Below are 20723 nucleotides of genomic sequence, written 5' to 3'. Positions count from 1 at the left end.
GCTGGGTCTTAGTTAATTGCAGCAAGCAGGGGCTACTCTCCAGGTGCTCTGTGAGGGCTTCTCACTGCAGTGGCTACTCTTGTGCAGAAAATGGGCTCTGGGGTGCGTGGGCTTCAGTAACTGCGGCATGCGGGCTCAGCAGCTGCAGGTCCCGTGCTCTAGAGCACAGGCTCAGTAGTTATGGTGCACAGGTTTGGTTGCTGTGTGGCATGCGGGATCTTTCCAGCCAAGAGATCAAACCCATGTCTGCTGCATTGGCAGGTAGATTCTTTACCACTGAGCCACCAGGAAAGCCCTGAGCATATTTTTAGTTGGCTAAAAGTTTAAATACTTATTTTAGCTTGATTTTCAAAATTATCATGTAAGACACTACTTTATCATTTTGTTACTGTTAACACGATCCTTTTCAAATTATACACAGGTCAGTTTTTTTCCCCTACTAACAATACTAAAAACAGGAAATGGTAGAAGAACATACAAAAATGATAATATTGATTGTACTGAGTCATAGAATATGGGCAGTGGCTTTTCCCCTCCTTCATCTGTTTTCCTATTTCCAATCTTGTTACAATGGTTATATTATTCCTAAAATCCAATTTCTTACTTTACAAAACATTTTAAGTTAATAAACTTGTATTTTAAAGTTACATCTGAAGATACTGGTTTAAAACTATAAAACATGAAAATGTTTTTACATTTTACTTTTTATTTAGGCTTATAAATGCTTGTTAATAGTGGCAGTTTGTTAACAGTAACGGTGGCAATCAAAAACCTGCTTCCACAAAAAAAGACCGATGTATTAAAAATATAGCTTCAACATCATGTCCAGAAAAGCAAAAGTCCCCCTCTCACCTCCCTCTACCAAGAGATACATAACTTTATAGCCATGATTTTTAAAATCTGCACAGTAACAAGAAAAGTTAACAGTGATCCCAAAGGCTAGTCCACAGCCCAGAATACAGAAAAGGAAAACTGAGTAATTTTTTTAAACCCTAAATTCCTAAGGGGCATCTCAAACCAAAACAACCAGATTTTCTGAAAAAATATGGCTTAAATGCACAGAATTCAGATAATATTAATCCTTCCACCCTGAGTCAAAACTTTAGGAGTTGACTTGGTTTTTGTCCTGCTTACCTTCTTGGTTGCTAGTTGAATTAAATGAGGGCTGGGGCACAGTTCTAGGTGTCAATTTCTGAGGAGTAAGGGCCCTCACTGGAGGTGGTCCTCCAGTTGGAGGGGGGCCAAGAGGAGCTCCTGGTTGAAAAGTAGCAGGCAGAGGTGGATTCGCTAAGGGCAGTGCAGACCCTATGGAAACAACGGTTTTTCACACGTCACTTAAGAACTTAAGAAAAAGGCCCAAACAGCCTTTCACCAAATCTAAATAACTTCCAAATTTATATTTTCATTATAAACCAACAAATTACTACAAATAAGTTAACTTCCCAGATTACTTTACACATTTCCAAATCTTTCCTACCATAATTCTTGTGTGTTACGTGTGTGTGTGTGTGTGCACGCATGCACTCAGTCGCTCAGCTGTGTCACTCTTTGTAATCCTATAGACTGTAGTTCATGGAATTCTCCAGGCAAGAATACTGGAGTGGGTTGCCATTTCCTATCCCAGGGGATCTTTCCAACTGAGGAATCGAAACCCGAGTCTCCTGTGTCTCCTTCACTGGCAGGCAAATTCTTTACCACTGCGCCACCTGGGAGGCCACTATAACTCTTTCCTGTCAATTGTTAAAGCAATATAAAGTCAGGACCAAATCACTCACAGAGTAGACACAATGCCCTGTTTACTGCTTAATTCTTCATTAACTGGTCACAGAGCTTCAACAAGCCATGTCAAATACTGCAGTAGAAATAAACATGAATAAAATTCTATGGAGTACTTATCAATATAGCCCATTCGATTACCATCAATTAGGGTTAGATAGCTTTCTAAAACTACGAAGTATTCTGGTTATCCTAAATTCTCCAAGTTTTATTTCATTTTGGTTCATTTTTATTGGTGGTATAACCTGTTAATATTAGATAATAAATGTATACACTGTTTAGTGTTTACCTAGTAATAAATAAAAGCAGGTTACTTTCAATAATGACTTACTCCTATATTAAGAATACTCCGTAGGCTTAAAAATCAGGAAATGATCCAAAGTTTATGTATAAACCTTATGAAACACTGCTATCCAAGATGCTTAAAAGTATCCATCAAACTAAACTAAAAAACATCATGGCATTTGTCCTTGTATCTACCAGTATCTCACTGCCTCAATTTTACCAATTTTCTTTTAGGATAGTAAGTTCTACTCTTGAGGAAATTCTGTGTGATATGGAAAGTTCCAAAACCCACAACCAACTTCTCATTTGCCAAAAAGGAGCAACAGTCTACAAAGTAGATAAAATTCTACTAATTAAATACATGTGATTTAATTTTTCATTATAATACTTTTTTTATCCTCTGAATTTAATATATTCTGTGTTTTATAAAATTGAAGGAATAAGGACACCAAATATGAAAATTTTCAGTGTCTCTTCAACATTGTTGAATTCCCCAGTGCTAAGTCGCTTCAGTCATGTCCAACTCTTTGTGACCCCATGGACTGGAGCCCGCCAGCCTCCTCTGTCCATGGGTTTCTCCAAGCAAGAATGCTGGAGTGGGTAGCCATTCCCTTCTCCAGGGGATGTTCCCAACTCAGGAACCAAACTGAAAAATGATCTTCCAACAAAACTAGTCAGTGCCCTGTTCTCAAAAGTGAAGATAAAGATTACTGCCATGGAACTCCCTTATCGAAGAATAGAGACCAGTCAAAGGAACAAAAGGGCAAGGTACATTTCCAACTCAGCATGAACAAGAATGTATGATACATCTGGCTACAAAGATGTAACAACCTAATATTTAACAAAACACATGTGAGCTTATTGACATTTTTTCACAGCTTAAGAGGAATACTGTTGAATCCAGAATAAGCTACGTTTCATAAAATAGACATTATTTTTTCACGCTGAATGACTCTTATTTAGAACACCAATAGCTAGAGTTTCAGAATCTGGCTCCTGAGATCTCTAAAACTAATTACATGCTAAAAGGTGGCCTATAAGAAAAGAAAAAGTTAGAGAATTTTAATATGTGAACTATATACTTTACATAACGTAGACACAATTTTGAGATCCGACAATCAGGCACCTACCAACAATGATGAAAAAACAGAGGTAAAAATCAGGGAATTTTTTGAGGTCTCATTAAGAAAAGAGAAGAGCAGTTATAGAGTTCTTTAAGCAGTCATATGCTTCTTTTACACAGAAATCTTCCTAAATTTTGGCACTTCCTTACATCTCTGTCACCACATCTGTGCTATAATCAAGGTGCTCTACCTGGGGGCACTTCAGGGTGGTCTACCTTCTGTTATAGCTAAAAAAAATTTCAGATTATTGATCACATGCTTTTTAATGAGAGGCTACACTTATTTCCAAATAGTTTTTATTTATTTGTTTTTAAAATATTTATTTATTTGGCTGCATTAGGTCTTAGCTGCAGCATGTGAAGTCTTTAGCTGTGGTATTTCCCTGACCAGGGATTGAGTGTGGGTCCCCTGCACCGGGGACATGGAATGTTAGCCGCTAGACCACCAGGGAGTCCCCCAGATAGTTTTTAAATAGTACTTTTTCCTAACCTATTTTCTTGTGGCTTTGGGCAAATTATTCAAGCCTCATATTTCTTATCTGTAAAACATACTGCTATAAAAATTAAATAAGATAACACACATTCAAGTTTGGTAAAATGCTGGAAAATAACAAATATTCAATAAATGTTATCTACAATTCTTAATAAAGAAGTGAACATTCATTAATTTCAAATGATTAATGCTCACTCACAGTGTCAAATAAATAAGAATACAAATAATCACAAGGATTTTGGTTCTAACAATGATGGGTCAGAAGATCTCTCCAAAGAAACCAAGTTTCTAGAGGCACCCTTAATCTTTACAAGACCAAAATGCATTCACCAAGGTTAGTGGCTAGTCAAGAGGCTAAGAAAAATAGATTCAGCAGTTAACAAACTATAAAATGCATGAAGTACATGTAGTATCTAGATGCAGAAATACATATTAACATAAAAAGGTAACAACTGATAATACCATTTCACTTGAAAACTTTTACTAGTTCATTTCCTTGAGGATATCTGCTGAACAAAATCAATCTGCAGATCCCAATACAGAATCTGAATTAATAGCAAAAAAGGAATAGTAAAAAAAAAGAAAAAGGAATAGTGAAATGGTTAAATGAACCTACTTTTGAACCACATATGACCAAACAATGAGGTTAAAAAGATTTAATGATCAAAGTGAGTCCAAGAATACATAGCTTTCTTCTCAAATTGATGTACAGATTCAGAACAATCTCTATCAAAATCACAGCTATCTTTTTTTTTTTTTTTTTCCAAAAATTTACAAGCTGATCCTAAAATTCTTAAGGAAATCCAAGGGACTGAGGACAGACAGGACAATCTTGGGGAAAAAAAATAGTTGGAGGAGTCAATATTTCCAAACTCAAAGCTTACCATAAAGCTACAGTAATCAAGATGTTTGATAACAGTATAAAAATAGACACACAGATCAATGGAACAGAATTCAAAGTCCAGAAATAAATCCTACATTTATGATCAACATAATCTTTATTTTTAACAAGGGTGCCAAGATCATTTGATGGGAGGAAGAACACACTTTCAATCAAAAAGTCCTAGGACAACTATATATCCACGTGCACAAGAATAAAGTTAAATCCCTACCTACTAACACCATATGGGCTTCCCTGATAGCTCAGTTGGTAAAGAATCCGCCTGCATTTCAGGAGACCCTGGTTCAATTCCTGGGTCGGGAAGATCCCCTGAAGAAGGGACAGGCTACCCATTCCAGTACTCTTGGGCTTCCCTTGTGGCTCAGCTGGTGAAGAATCCGCCTGCAATGCAGGAGACCTGGGTTCGATCCCTGGGTTGGGAAGATCCCCTGGAGAAGGCAAAGGCTACCCATTTCAGTATTCTGCCCTGGAGAATTCCAAGGACTATACAGTCCATGGAGTCACAAGGAGTCAGACATGACTGAGCAACTTTCACTAAAAACACCATGTACAAAAATTAACTCAAAATTGATCAAACACCTAAACATAGGAACTAAAGCTATAAAACCTTAGGAAAAAAACACAGGGATAAACCTCTGTGCATGGCTTTCTGACCACAGATGTGCTCAATAGAACTCCTCGCTCCAAAAGTAAGTCTGTTTTCACTGCCCCTCCAGGATTCTTGGATTTCTGGAGTCAAAAATTGTCTGTGCCCTAACAAATAGATAAGCCAAGCCTTAGATCAAGTCCAAAGAGAGACCACAGGGACTGAGCTTCCCTAGAATACAAGATGGAACCTTGCTAATGTAAGTATTGGCCAGTCCTCAAGGAAGTGATTCTGCACGTATACCTGAAACCCTAAAATATCATGGGTGACCCAAAGAAACTCAGATAATACCTTCAAAGGAAAGAAGCAAAGCAGAAACAATCATGATTTTAACTTAACCCAAAAGTTACAGAAATAATCTAAAGATTAAGTGATCAAAAAAATAAAGTCTTCCATATGATTTTAAGACTAAAATAGTAATTTAAACATTTAAAATAAGCAAAAATTTCCCATTTCTAGCACTCCTATAAGAACTCTACCTGATTTTATGATGTTGTTTTGAAGTGAAGAATCTCCAGAAGAAACATATTGAGGACTCATCAAATTTGTATTCCCAGTCATGGTTGGTTGGGATGACGCACGAGGACAATGGTTTGTCTGTGACAAATAGTTATACTGCCAATTCGAAGGTGATGATACACTGGCTCCAGGAAGAAAGCTACCAGAAGGCATTGGTGTAGCAGCTGGGTTCTGAGAAGTAGGTAGTGGCATTTGGGGACTAGGACCACTACGGAGTGAAGGTGTCACTGGATGAGAGGCCACAGGTGGTCCATAAAGAGCTTGTCCAGGTCCCTGATAATTACTTAATGGAGAAACAGTCTGGGAACCACCAGAGTTAGACTGTCCGGAGACTGGATTCAAGGTCTTTGCTGGTATTAGATGAGGGTAGGATCCTGGAAGCTGAGAATTATACCCTTGGCTCACTGACACTTGTGAAGACATCAGGGCATTCTGGACAGGACCTTCCAATAAGAGCAGGAAAAATTAGTCTTACAGACAAACAAAGCAATACTTAAAAACATATAGTAAAATATATGGTACTCATACAACTCAACAACAAAAAGACAAATAACCTAATTAAAAATGAGCAAAAGCTTTAAATAGTATTCAAATATACTTCCAAAGACATAAACAAATGGCAAAATGTTCAACATTATTAGTCATAAGAGAAGTGCAAATCAAAACTACAATGAGATACCACTTACACTAGGATGGTTAAAAAGAAGATGGCAAATAATAAACGTTGACAAGGATGTGGAAAAACTGGAAGCCTCATACTTTGCTAGTGGAAATGTAAAACAGTGCAAGTGCACGGGAAAATAATCTGGCAGTTCTTCAAAATGTTAAACATAGATATCATATAATCCAGCAATTCCACTCTTGGTCTCCATAAAAACTTGTAGACAAATGTTGACAATATTATTATTTTTAATAGCCCACAAGGAGAAACATCCAAATGTCTACTAACTACTGAAGATAAACAAAAGGGGCTTAACTATACAATGGAATATTACTTGGTCATAAAAAGGAATGAAGTACTAATGGCATGCTGTAACACAGATGAACCTTGAAAACGTTATACTAAGTGAAAGGCACTACTCACAAAAGACCATACGCTGCACAAATCATTTATATAAAATGTCCAGAACAGGAAAACCCCAAGACACAGAGGTAGATTTGTGGTTACAACAGCTGGAAGAGGGAATAAATAGTAACCGCTAATGGGTATGGGGTTTCTTTTTTGGGGTGATAAAGATATTTTATTTTATATATTTATCTATTTTTAAATTTATTTATTTTAGTTGGACGTTAATTACTTTGTAACATTGTAGTGGTTTTTGCCATACATTGATATGAATCCGCCATGGGTTTACATGTGTTCCCCATCTGAACCCCCCTCCCACTACCTTCCCCATCCCATCCCTCTGGGTTTTAAAGTTGGTTGTAGTGATGGCTGCAATTTTTAGTAAGTACACTAAAAAAATCATTGAACTATACATTTAAAAAAACTTTTTTTTCATTTTATTTTTGGCTGCACTGGGTCTTCACTGCTGCACACAAGCCAAGGCAACTCTCTAGCTGCAGGATGTGGGCTTCTCGTTGTGGCGGTTTCTCTTGCTGCAGAACATGGGCTCTAGGGCACGTGGGCTTCAGTTGCTTTTAGTTGCTCTGAAGATTCCACATCTTCCAGGACCAGGGATGGAACTCATGTCCCCTGTATTGGCAGGCAGATTCTTAGCCACTGGACCATTATGGAAGTCCTGACTGTACATTTTAAAACTGTTATATATAAAAAAAAATTAATCTCTAGAACCACCACTTCTCAGGAATATATTGTCATTTCTGCCCATAAAACTAGAAAATGAAAAGAAATTATTAAGATGCATATTTTTTAAAAGATGGCACTCATACAAAACTAACACTTGGGGACTCTTTACCTTTAAGAGATATAACAAAAAAATACTTATCTTCCGATCATACCACCTCAATCCATGCAACCAACGTACAAATACCATTAGTTTAACTCAAACCTTTTCATCAATTACACAATACTTACACAAACATACACAAGTATATATATATAGAAGGAGAGGTAGGACTGGGAAGCCTACAAAAGCATATACACATAAGTAATATGTATCTGGGGAACGCTAGTCTATATGCATTCAGTTCAGTTCAGTTCAGTCGCTCAGTTGTGTCCGACTCTTTGTGACCCCATGAACCGCAGCACGCCAGGCCTCCCTGTCCATCACCAACTCTCAGAGTTTACCCAAACTCATGTCCATTGAGTTGGTGATGCCATCTAACTATCTCATCCTCTGTCATCCCCTTTTCCTCCTGCCTTCGATCTTTCCCAGCATCAGGGTCTTTTCAAATGTGCCAGCTCTTCGCATCAGGTGGCCAAAATACTGATGTTGAGGTTGCAGCCTCAACATCAGTCCTTCCAATGAACACCCAGGACTGATTTCCTTTAGGATGGACTGGTTGGATCTCTTTGCAGTCCAAGGGACTCTCAAGAGTCTTCTCCAACACCTCAGTTCAAAAGCATCAATTCTTCTGCACTCAGCTTTCTTTATAGTCCAACTCTCACATCCATACATGACTACTGGAAAAACCATAGCCTTGACTAGATGGACCTTTGTTGGCAAAGTAATGTCTCTGCTTTTGAATATGCTGTCTAGGTTGGTCACAACTTTCCTTCCAAGGAGTAAGCGTCTTTTAATTTCATGGCTGCAATCACCATCTATATGCATTACTCTGCCAAAAAAATTTTTAAAAATACAGGTATTCTTTCAGAACAAAAGAAACAGATCCACATGTGTTAGGCGCCTAATTGTTTATAATACTGAAAAATTGGAAACAAATTAAATATTCATCAGCAGGAGACTGAGTAAATTGTAGATTATTCATAAAACAGACTAATTATCAATAAAATGAATAAATCAGATGTACATCTACCAATTTAGATAAACTACAAAAAGAATACTAAGAACTTCCCTGGTGGTCCACTGGTTAAGAATCTGCCTGCCAATGCAGGGGACATATGTTTGACCTCTGGTGCGGGAAGATTCCACATCCTGAGGAGCAATGAAGCCTGTGTGCCACAACTGCTGAGACTGCATCCTGGAGCCTGCGCTTTGCAACAAGAAAAACCAAAACGGCCGAAATGAAGAAGCCCACACATCACAACGAGAGAGTAGCCCATGCTCACTGCAACTAGAGAAAACCCTCTTGTAGCAACAAAGATCCAGTACAGTCAAAAATTAATAAATAAAACATTTAAGAAAAGAATACTGAGAAAAAGGAAGTTATAAAGAAAGAAGTGTAATATCTTTCTTCCACAAATCTTTTGATTAGGAAAATTTTCAGACATAACAAAAAAGTATAAGACCACTTTTTGCAGTCTCCCACACACAAAAAAGTGAAATCCTTAGGAAATATATTTGATTTATGTATTTATTTTGGATTGTTTGACATTTTACGATAGAAAATCTTTCTTTCAGGAATTCTCTGACAGTCCATTGGTTAGGAGTCCATGCTTTCACTGCAGAGGGCCAGGGTTTGATCCCTGGCTGAGAAACTAAGAAACCGCAAGCTGTGCAACAGTCACACACACACACAAAAACAACTTTCTTTCTCTCATAAACATGATATGTCTCTCCATTTATTCAAAACTGTTTTTTATCTTCCAATCAAATTTCATACTTTTTTTGTAAAGGTGAAGTGAAGTCGCTCAGTCGTGTCCGACTCCTTATGACCCCATGGACTGTAGCCTATCAGGTTCCTCAGTCCATGGGATTTTCCAGACGAGAGTACTGGAGTGGGGTGCCATTGCCTTCTCCAGGGATCAAATCTGGGTTTCCCGCATTGTAGGCAGATGCTTTTACCATCTGAGCCACCATCTTCCTTTCAATTAAATGTAGTTAACTTGCTGCTAGGGATTCCGCAATTTGTAAATTACTATGAATACAACATTTACTTTCACTTCTAACTAGTAAAAGGCCATCAAGTATTCAAAGTACCATAAATGCCCAATTATAAGGTGAGATTTTCCTCAAAAATTATTTCTCAAACAAGAAGGCACCATACAAGTCTCTACAACGTTCTCATTGTACAATAATGCTTTGTCCTAGTGGATTAACACTGTTTCAAACAGTAGGTACGATAAATTAATGAGTTACAAAATCAATAAGCTATAAACTATCTTTTTAGTTAAGAAATAGAAGACAGTTAAGAATGGAAAATATTGCAGGATGTCACATGTAATAAAGGTTAAGTATTGTGAGATTTCATTACAAATATACACATATATGAATACGTATACTGGGTCACTATTTAAAATGTATTTCTTATTGTAGATTATATTCAAAGTCTGAAAGCCCGTGATCAGCTGATACCTTTGAATCTTCTTTTATCCTTCTATGATTTATTCCTTACACATCCTATTACCTTTTAAAACATGGATCAGATCAACTTCCTACTCAAAACTTCCAAAGTCCTTATCTTAGCTTATAAGATCCTCTATGTCCCTGGCTTCCCTTCTGGTCTCATTTCCGACTTCCTTTGTTAAAAAATATTGAACATTCATTTCATTTTAATGAAACAGTGCCAGGATAATACATATGTTGTTTCTGATCTGGAAGTAAGTATCCTGTAGTCTTCTGATTCTATTTGTTTTTTCCTGTTCTTGCAGCAAATTTTAATATAAAGTTCAATTTTCCTTTAAGATTAGGTTTAACAGATTATGTCAACTCAAACAAGAAAATAGCCAATGTCTTGAACCACAGATTCATTAGTTCTATATGTGTCATATTAATTACACATGGTTCTTTTCTTATTAGGCTGTTCCCATCCTAATTTGATTTTGCTTTCAGTTAATCATATCTGATCATCTATATAGGCCAAGGGGTCTTTTAATCCGATATCTCTAATTCTGGAAAGATGTCTATGCAGGGCTATATTTAAGCCCAGTTGGCACAGATTTGCAGTTCTAAACAAACACACACCGTTATAACTCTACCTTATATCAGTTTATCATATAATCTAAAATGACTTAATAATTTCCACTTAAGACTGAAAACCCTTTTAAATATGTACATATAATAGAACCCAAAATCTTTGACTGTAACTGCTTCTGGTAAGGTCACTATGTCAACTGACATCAATTACTCTACTTTAATAGCTAAAGGCCTTTTACTATTCAAATAATTTCCTACTCTTTCTCTCTACTCAGCTCCAGTCACATTCACCTTCTTAACGCTCCTTCAACAAGCTTAAAAATGCTTCTACTTTTGGGTTTGTCACTATTTTCTCCACCAAGAATACTCTTCCCCCAGATATAATCTCACTCCATCTCTTCCTTCAAGTCTCTCTCAGACACAGTCTCCTCACAGAGGCACTGTCTGAACACTACATCTAAAACAGAAACTCTTTCATTCTCTTCCCCTCTGACTCTGTCTTATTTTTCTTTCTAGTGTTTACCTGACACTATGTTATTTATTTATAGTATCTACTTCACTGTAACATAAGCTCCAGGAAGGTAGGAATTTCTTTTGTTCATTACTGTATTCTCAGCACCTAAAATGTGCCTATTACATAGTTGTGTTTGTTGAATGTGTGCACAATATGTGTTTGTTGAATGACTCCAAGAATAAATATTATAGCACAGAAACTCTTGTACTTTGAATAATAAAGTACCACTTGGGGAAAAGTGAGAATCTAATAAAGGATAATTTCAATTACTATAGTGATCACATGATGGAATCTCTTAAAGGTAAAGAAAATTTTCCACAATACAGCACCATAATGTTGCATATTCTTGTGAGCAAAACTTCTAAATAAACTTTTAAAAAATACCAAAAAAAACACAAGCCCTTTCCTGAAAAATTCAGTCCTAAAACATTAGGCGAGGTAAGCATTTGCATATGTGGAAACTGGAGTAGAGTAAGGGGGCAGCACAAGCAATGACAGAATGGTTACATACCCTTGTTTTTGTTGTTCAGTTACTAAGTCATGTCTGACTGCAATCCCATGAATTGCAGCATGCCAGGCTTCCCTGTCCTTCACTATCTCTCAGTTTGCTCAAACTCACGTCTACTGAGTCGATGAAGCCATCATCCTCTGCTGTCCCCTTCTCCTGTCCTCAATCTTTCCCAGCATCAGAGTCTTTTCCAATAGTTAGCTCTTTGCATACAGTGGAACTGATCAAATAAATATATATAAGATAATGGAAGTAAGGTCTCTTACTCTCAGAGAAGGAAGTCACAAATATAGAAAAGGGAAAAAGAGAATGAATCCAATGGTAGTGGGACTACAACAGAGATTACAATTGAAACTCATGGACTTCAATGTGTATATAGTAAAGATTCCCTAGCTCCGTCTGCTGAGACTGAGAGCAGAGACATTCTAATAGCACTGATCTCTCAGTATTTGTCTTCTTGGTTTCTAAGTACTATTCTCCACTAAAAGGAATCATGGCTGATTCATGAGCTTGAAAAGTACAAGATGAGCCTGCAACACCTTACTGAGCCAGAAAGCAAGAAAGTGCCCAAGAATGATGACACATGACAAGTGGATACACGAAGACAGCCTGAAAGAGCACCCACAGGCCAAACCAGAGATAAGAGAAGCATCAGTATAAACAATGATGGTAATAGGTTATAACCCACTGAAATCACTGAATTCATGAAATCAGAAGACATTGGCTTCTTGGCAAGAAAGCTAAGACAAACCTCGACAGTGTGTTGAAAAGCAGAGACATCACTCTGCCAACAAAAGTCCGTATAGTCAAGGCTGTCTTCCCAGTGGTCATGACAGCTGCGAGAGGTGGACTGTAAAGAAGGCAGAGTGCCGAAGAACTGATACCTTCGCACTATCATGCTGGAGAAGGCTCCTGACAGTCCCTTGGACAGCAAGGAGATCAAACCAGTCAATCTTAAGGGAAATCAACCCTGAATACACATTGGAAGGTCTGAGGCTGAAGCTGAAACTCCAGTATTTCAGTCATCTGATGTGAACAGTCGACTCATTGGAAAAGTGGTACTTCTTTGATACTGGAAAGATTGAGGGCAAAACAAGAGGGCATCAGAGGATGAAATGGCTGGATAACATCACTGATGCAATGGACATGAACTTAGGCAAACTTTGGGAGATAGTGAGGGACAGAGAGGCCTGAGGTGCTGCAGTCCATGGGGTCAAGAAGGTTGGACAACAACACCACACTGGAATAGTCCACACCAATAAAATAAATGAATAAATTAAAATTCTAACAAGGAATGAGATATTTACAAAGTCTCAAACTACATTTCCCCAAATACTTTTCAATTACAAAAGAGGAGCAACATGACTGTGAAGAAGCTTGGCAGACACCCTTCTAATCAAGTGATCAAAGTGAACATCACCAATAATGGGGGAAAATGAAATCATGTGCCACCTAATGGGATGTGATGAGAATACAACATCTTTTCTGTCCTGCTAAAGTGCATAGTCTAAATCTAATCACGATGAAATATTAATATATGACAAACCTAAACTGAAAGACATTCTACAAAATAACTGGCTTATAATTTTCAAAAGCATCTAGGTCATGAAAGTCAGAGGAAGACTGAGAAACTGCTTCAGACTGAAGAACACTACAGAGGCATGACACTTAAATGCTAAATGTGACTTCAGACAGGATTTTTTTGCTAAGGGTTTTATTGGGACAACTGGTGAAATCTGAACAGGGTCTGGGGATGAGATAATAGTAACATATTAGTGTTAATTTCCTAATTTCTTAGTTGTATTGTAGTTATTTAGGACACCTTTCTTATGTGTAAGATATAAAAAAGCATTTAAGAGTGATGGGACACCATGTTAGCAATTTACTCTCAGATAGTCTTGGGGAAAAAGTTCTTTGCAGTGTACCTGCAACTTGTCTATAAAGTTGATGTGATAAAACTTTTAAGTAAAAGCGAATGAAGACTTTTTAGGTGAACTCTTTAGGAATAAATTATGTTTTAGGACTGTCTACTTAAAAATAGTTTCTCCAAATCTTTTTGACAACTTGAAACTTCAGTTTAGTTCAGTCGCTCAGTCGTGTCTGACTCTTTGCGACCCCATGAATCGCAGCACGCCAGGCCTCCCTGTCCATCACCAATTCCGGGAGTTCACTCAGACTCACATCCATCAAGTCAGTGATGCCATGCAGCCATCTCATCCTCTGTTGTCCCCTCCTCCTACTGTCCCCAATCCCTCCCCCTCCTGTCCCCAATCCCTCCCAGCATCAGAGTCTTTTCCAGTGAGTCAACTCTTCGCATGAGGTGGCCAAAGTACTGGAGTTTCAGCTTTAGCATCATTCCTTCCAAAGAAATCCCAGGGCTGATCTCCTTCAGAATGGACTGGTTTTGCTATATTAAGTTAAATGACAGAAAAAAGTTAAATCATTCCCAAGTCAAATAAGATACTGGAACATCATTTACTGAACATAGGTTTCCTTTTATACAGAAACTAAAGATATTTAGGACTATTAACGTTTGGTCCAGAGAAGGCAATGGCACCCCACTCCAGTACTCTTGCTTGGAAAATCCCATGGATGGAGGAGCCTGTTAGGCTGCAATCCATGGGGTTGCTAACAGTAGGACATAACTGAGCAACTTCACTTTCACTTTTTACTTTCATGCATTGGGAGAAGGAAATGGCAACCCACTCCAGTGTTCTTGCCTGGAGAATCCCAGGGACGGGGGAGCCTGGTGGGCTGCCGTCTATGGGGTCGCACAGCGTCGGACACGACTAAAGTGACTTAGCATAGCATAGCATAGCAACGTTTGGTAACACACTAGAGCGCGGGCGGCTGCGACCGGTGCACTAGAGCGCGGGCTAGAGGAGCTACCCCACGTCCGAGGTCAGGGGCAGAAGCCGGGAGGACCCTCATGCGCGAAGGGCGGCGGCAAAGAGGACTTACCTCACGTCCGAGGTCAGGGGCAGCAGCCGGGAGGAGCTACCCTACACCCCCCACGCCCGAGGCCAGGGGTGGCCACAGGGAGGAGCTACCCCAGGGTCCAAGGAGCGGTGGCTGCGCCGGCACAGGAGGGCCTAGAGGAGCTATCCCACGTTGAAGGTCAGGAAGGGTGGCGGTGAGGAGATACCCCTCGTCCAAGGTAAGGAGCAACGGCTGCGCTTTGCTGGAGCAGCCATGAAGAGATACCCCACGCCCAAGGTAAGAGAAACCCAAGTAAGATGGTAGGTGTTGCAAGAGGGCATCAGAGGGCAGACACACTGAAACCCTACTCACAGAAAACTAGTCAATCTAATCACACTAGGACCACAGCCTTCTCTAACTCAATGAAACTAAGCCATGCCCACGGGGTAACATAAGACTGGCAGGTCATGGTGGCGAGATCTGACAGAACATGGTCCACTGGAGAAGGGAATGGCAAACCACTTCAGTATTCTTGCCTTGAGAACCCCATGAACAGTATGAAAAGGCAAAATTACAGGATACTGAAAGAGAAACTTCCCAGGTCAACAGGTGCCCAATATGCTACTGGAGATCAGTGGAGAAATAACTCCAGAAAGAATGAAGAGATGGAGCCAAAGCAAAAAGAATACCCAGCTGTGGATATGACTGGTGACAGAAGCAAGGTCCGATGCTGTAAAGAGCAATATTGCATAGGAACCTGGAATGTCAGGTCCATGAATCAAGGCAAATTGGAAGTGGTCAAACAAGAGATGGCAAGAGTGAATGTCGACATTCTAGGAATCAGTGAACTAAAATGGACTGGAATGGGTGAATTTAACTCAGATGACCATTATATCTACTACTGTGGGCAGGAATCCCTCAGAAGAAATGGAGTAGCCATCATGGTCAACAAGAGTCCAAAATGCAGTACTTGGATACAATCTCAAAAACGACAGAATGATCTCTGTTCGTTTCCAAGGCAAACCATTCAATATCACAGTAATCCAAGTCTATGCCCCAACCAGTAAAGCTGAAGAAGCTGAAGTTGAACGGTTCTATGAAGACCTACAAGACCTTTTAGAACTAATACCCAAAAAAGATGTTCTTTTCATTACAGGGGACTGGAATGCAAAACTAGGAAGTCAAGACACACCTGGAGTATCAGACAAATTTGGCCTTCGAATACGGAATGAAGCAGGGAAAAGACTAATAGAGTTTTGCCAAGAAAATGCACTGGTCATAGCAAACACCCTCTTCCAACAACATAAGAGAAGACTCCACACATGGACATCATCAGATGGTCAACACCGAAATCAGACTGATTATATTCTTTGCAGCCAAAGATGGAGAAGCTCTATACAGTCAACAAAAACAAGACCAGGAGCTGACTGTGGCTCAGATCATGAACTCCTTATTACCAAATTCAGACTTAAATTGAAGAAAGCAGGGAAAACCACTAGACCATTCAGGTATGACCTAAATCAAATCCCTTATGATTATATAGTGGAAGTGAGAAATAGATTTAAGGGCCTAGACCTGATAGATAGAGTGCCTGATGAACTATGGAATGAGGTTCGTGACATTGTACAGGAGACAGGGATCAAGACCATCCCCATGGAAAAGAAATGCAAAAAAGCAAAATGGCTGTCTGGGGAGGCCTTACAAATAGCTGTGAAAAGAAGAGAAGCAAAAAGCAAAGGAGAAAAGGAAAGATATAAACATCTGAATGCAGAGTTCCAAAGAATAGCAAGGAGAGATAAGAAAGCCTTCCTCAGCAATCAATGCAAAGAAATAGAGGAAAACAATAGAATGGGAAAGACTAGAGATCTTTTCAAGAAAATTAGAGATACCAAGGGAACATTTCATGCAAAGATGGGCTCGATAAAGGACAGAAATGGTATGGACCTAACAGAAGCAGAAGATATCAAGAAGAGGTGGCAAGAATACACAGAAGAACTGTACAAAAAGATCTTCACGACCCAGATACTCACGATGGTGTGATCACTGACCTAGAGCCAGACATCCTGGAATGTGAAGTCAAATGGGCCTTAGAAAGCATCACTACGAACAAAGCTAGTGGAGATGATCGAATTCCAGTTGAGCTATTTTAAATCCTGAAAGATGATGCTGTGAAAGTGCTACACTCAATATGCCAGCACATTTGGAAAACCCAGCAGTGGCCACAGGGCTGGAAAAGGTCAGTTTTCATTCCAATCCCAAAGAAAGGCAATGCCAAAGAATGCTCAAACTACCACACAGTTGCACTCATCTCACATGCTAATAAAGTAATGCTCAAAATTCTCCAAGCCAGGCTTCAGCAATATGTGAACCGTGAACTTCCTGATGTTCAAGCTGGTTTTAGAAAAGGCAGAGGAACCAGAGATCAAATTGCCAACATCCGCTGGATCATCGAAAAAGCAAGAGAGTTCCATAAAAACATCTATTTCTGCTTTATTGACTATGCCAAAGCCTTTGACTGTGTGGATCACAATAAACTGTGGGAAATTCTGAAAGAGATGGGAATACCAGACCACCTGACCTACCTCTTGAGAAATCTGTATGCAGATCAGGAAGCAACAGTTAGAACTGGACATGGACAACAGACTGGTTCCAAATAGGAAAAGGAGTACATCAAGGCTGTATATTGTTACCCTGCTTATTTAATTTATATGCAGAGTATATCATGAGGAACGCTGGACTGGAAGAAACACAAGCTGGAATCAAGATTGCCGGGAGAAATATCAATAACCTCAGATATGCAGATGACACCACCCTTATGGCACAAAGTGAAGAGGAACTCAAAAGCCTCTTGATGAAAGTGAAAGAGGAGAGTGAAAAAGTTGGCTTAAAGCTCAACATTCAGAAAACGAAGATCATGGCATCCGGTCCCACCTCTTCATGGCAAATAGATGGGGAAACAGTGGAAACAGTGTCAGACTATTTTTGGGGGCTCCAAAATCACTGCAGATGGTGACTGCAGCCATGAAATTAAAAGACGCTTACTCCTTGGAAGGAAAGTTATGACCAACCTAGATAGCATATTCAAAAGCAGAGACATTACTTTGTCAACAAAGGTCCGTCTAGTCAAGGCTATGGTTTTTCCTGTGGTCATGTATGGATGTGAGAGTTGGACTGTGAAGAAGGCTGAGCACCGAAGAATTGATGCTTTTGAAGTGTGGTGTTGGAGAAGACTCTTGAGAGTCCCTTGGACTGCAAGGAGATCCAACCAGTCCATTCTGAAGGAGATCAGCCCTGGGATTTCTTTGGAAGGAATGATGCTAAAGCGGAAACTCCAGTACTTTGGCCACCTCATGCGAAGAGTTGACTCACTGGAAAAGACTCTGATGCTGGGAGGGATTGGGGGCAGGAGGAGAAGGGGATGACAGAGGATGAGATGGCTGGATGGCATCACTGACTTAATGGACGTGAGTCTGAGTGAACTCCGGGAGTTGGTGATGGACAGGGAGGCCTGGTGTGCTGCGATTCATGGGGTCGCAAAGAGTCAGACACGACTGACCGACTGAACTGAACTGAACTGAACACACTAAAAGAATTTTTTTCCTATAAAAGAGCATGTGCTTTTTTAGCAACTATAAATAGTATAAGTTTGCCAATCTACAGAATGCTAATGTAGAAGACAGTTCATAATTGCTTACTTCTTGCTTTTCACTAGAAACTGAAGTTTTTAAAGGTTAAGAATCCTAATTAAACTATGTAATTAAAACTACTAAAAAATTTGAAGATATAAGGAGTAGAGATGTATTTTGTTAAGGAAAAAGACAGTAATTTTGCACGGAAGCTGGTTATTTCTACATGGGAAAGAAAATAAGAGTCAAATTAATATGAATATAGAAAGTTGTAGAGATTTAGAAGAAAAAAAGTCTTTAAGACAGAATTCTATGGGGACTTCACTGGTGGCCCAATTGTTAAAAGACTGCGCGATTCCACTGCAGCGGGCATGGGTTCAGTTCCTGATCAGGGAGCTAAGATCCCTTATGCTGCAAGGCAAGGCTAAAAACAAAAACAAAAAAAAAAAAAAGAAGAAGAAGAAAAGGGAGAAAGGAATTTATGTGTAATCAGAACTATGATTGGAATAAATTTGAGTAGATAAATTTTAATATTAATGTAAGAGGATACAAAGCCTTACTTAGTTTTATTTCTTTCTCTGTTATGAGGACAAAGTTTCTTAGACTACTGACCTGCTTTTAATACCAGATTGTAAAGTTTCTTTATCTCTTAAGTAATCTGTTACAACTTTCTACATTTGCCTTGGAAATCTAAAGTCACCTGGTTAAGTGAATAAGTATTATTTCACAGTGACCTATGACACTGTTTTTAAAAACTTATTGATATTTCTGACAAAATTCTCAAAGATCAAATTTATATAAAGTTCATTTGACCTCCAGCTAACTTTGAGGTTTTCCAAGAGGGCCCTTGGGGTTCCCCAGTGGCTCAGCAGTACAGAATCTGCCTGCAATGCAGGAGACACAGGAGATGCAGGTCTGATCTCTGGGCAAGGAAGATCCCTTGGAGATGGATATGGCAACCCACTCCAGTATTTTTGCCTGAAAAATCCCATGGACAGAGGAGCCTGGCAGGCTACAATCCATGGGGTCACAAAGAGTCAGACACAACTAAAGCGACTGAGCAGAGCATGGCACAGCAAAAGGGCCCTAAAACACCTTAAGAAAATTATTTTGTTATTAAAGAAAGATATAAAATTAATTAGGCTTATTTGATATGTTAAATTACTTGGGAAGCATTGTCAATGAATGATAAACCTGTTTAAGTTTATATTGTATGCGTAAATTCTATTAATATAGATATTCTAGAAATAATATGGAATACCTAAAAATCTGGTATGTCCTAGTAAATAAAATGTTATCAGCCATAACTCTAGTTATTATCTTAACATATTGTATGTCACAGTAATAACCAAATTCATCTGCCAATTACACTGTAATCAGATCTTTAACCATGCCTTTTAAAATCTTCTGTCATCCACAGACAGTTATTGTTTTATTCTGCTGCTGCTGAAAAAAAAAAAAGAAGCTTCATCTTCAAGAACACTCACAGAAAGGACTTTCTGACAAGTACAGGTTTCTGACAACTTTCAGGTAATACTGCTGAACTGGTAAGAAATTAAATAGTTATAATGGGAAACCTGTTAACAGAAGTTTAAGATCAAGGATTAGTCACATAGTACTAAGTGCATGATGAATATAATTGGGGGGATTTTTTTTACCAAAATTATTACTGATTTTTAATCTTGTGCTTTCTAAATACAAGGAAACCCTTCCCCTCAAGCTAATTATGACTTACAGCAATTTGATAAATTACACTTTTGTAAGTACAAGTGAAACATTTACCTTTTCTCTCTACTTGATTCCCCCCAAAACTGGAAACTCTTAGGTTCTCAGCAGCCTTATCAGGTGAATAATGAAGATTACCTCCTGGCAGGTGCAGGAATCTCAAGATATTCTGGAAATCTTGAGAAGGGAAGAACCCATCCAAATCTTGGGTATCACAGACTGAATCTTACAGCACACCCTTGATCTGGCTTTCTTGGCCTTGAAAGACCTTTAAGAGTTCAATTTGAAATTCCTTATGAAAGTTCCAGCACAGCTGAAAAGAGCCTATATGATCAGTTATACTTATGTAAATAATCAGGCCAAGTTTATTGAAACCAGATTTGTTTTGCAAACAAATTAGCTTTAATCTGGCCATATTTGATGGAAACAAGGGTAATTTTAGAGAGAAAAAAATATATTTCAGTATATGTGCTGCTGAAGAGAGCACTAGAAAAAAATATATTTCAATGCATATTACGTTTTAGTGTTGTCTTTAAGGTTTTTCTATATTTACTGCCTAAAGACTCACTTCCAAAATAACTTTGTTGTTATATTATTATAGAATTTAATTACAACTTAACTGAATTATTAAGAGGACATTCTAAGTTTGTTTCTGGAGTTTATCATAGTAAATTATCTTTGGATGAAGATCAAATCCCCATAACCTGCAACCAGGATATTATGTATATTGGAAAAGACATCAGATTAT

At 38.7% G+C, this 20723-nt stretch overlaps 1 protein-coding gene across 2 annotated transcripts in view; it reads right to left on the bottom strand.

Annotated features, from left to right (window-relative positions):
* The window catches only part of SEC24A (SEC24 homolog A, COPII coat complex component), a 73806-nt gene that overhangs the window by 40826 nt on the left and 12257 nt on the right, over positions 1 to 20723 (bottom strand). For both annotated transcript variants that reach the window (XM_070374363.1, XM_005890406.2), the window contains exons 2-3: positions 5704 to 6186; positions 1135 to 1305 (exon numbers count right to left, since the gene is read on the bottom strand). In XM_070374363.1, coding sequence (XP_070230464.1) covers positions 1135 to 1305; positions 5704 to 6186 — 654 coding nt within the window. The remainder of the gene's footprint in view (positions 1 to 1134; positions 1306 to 5703; positions 6187 to 20723) is intronic.

This window comes from Bos mutus, chromosome 7 (genome assembly GCF_027580195.1).
Source record: "Bos mutus isolate GX-2022 chromosome 7, NWIPB_WYAK_1.1, whole genome shotgun sequence".
In the NCBI taxonomy this organism is placed as follows: domain Eukaryota; kingdom Metazoa; phylum Chordata; class Mammalia; order Artiodactyla; family Bovidae; genus Bos; species Bos mutus.
The sequence above is the reverse complement of the archived record's forward strand: the minus strand, read 5'-3'. Positions and strand labels throughout refer to the sequence as shown.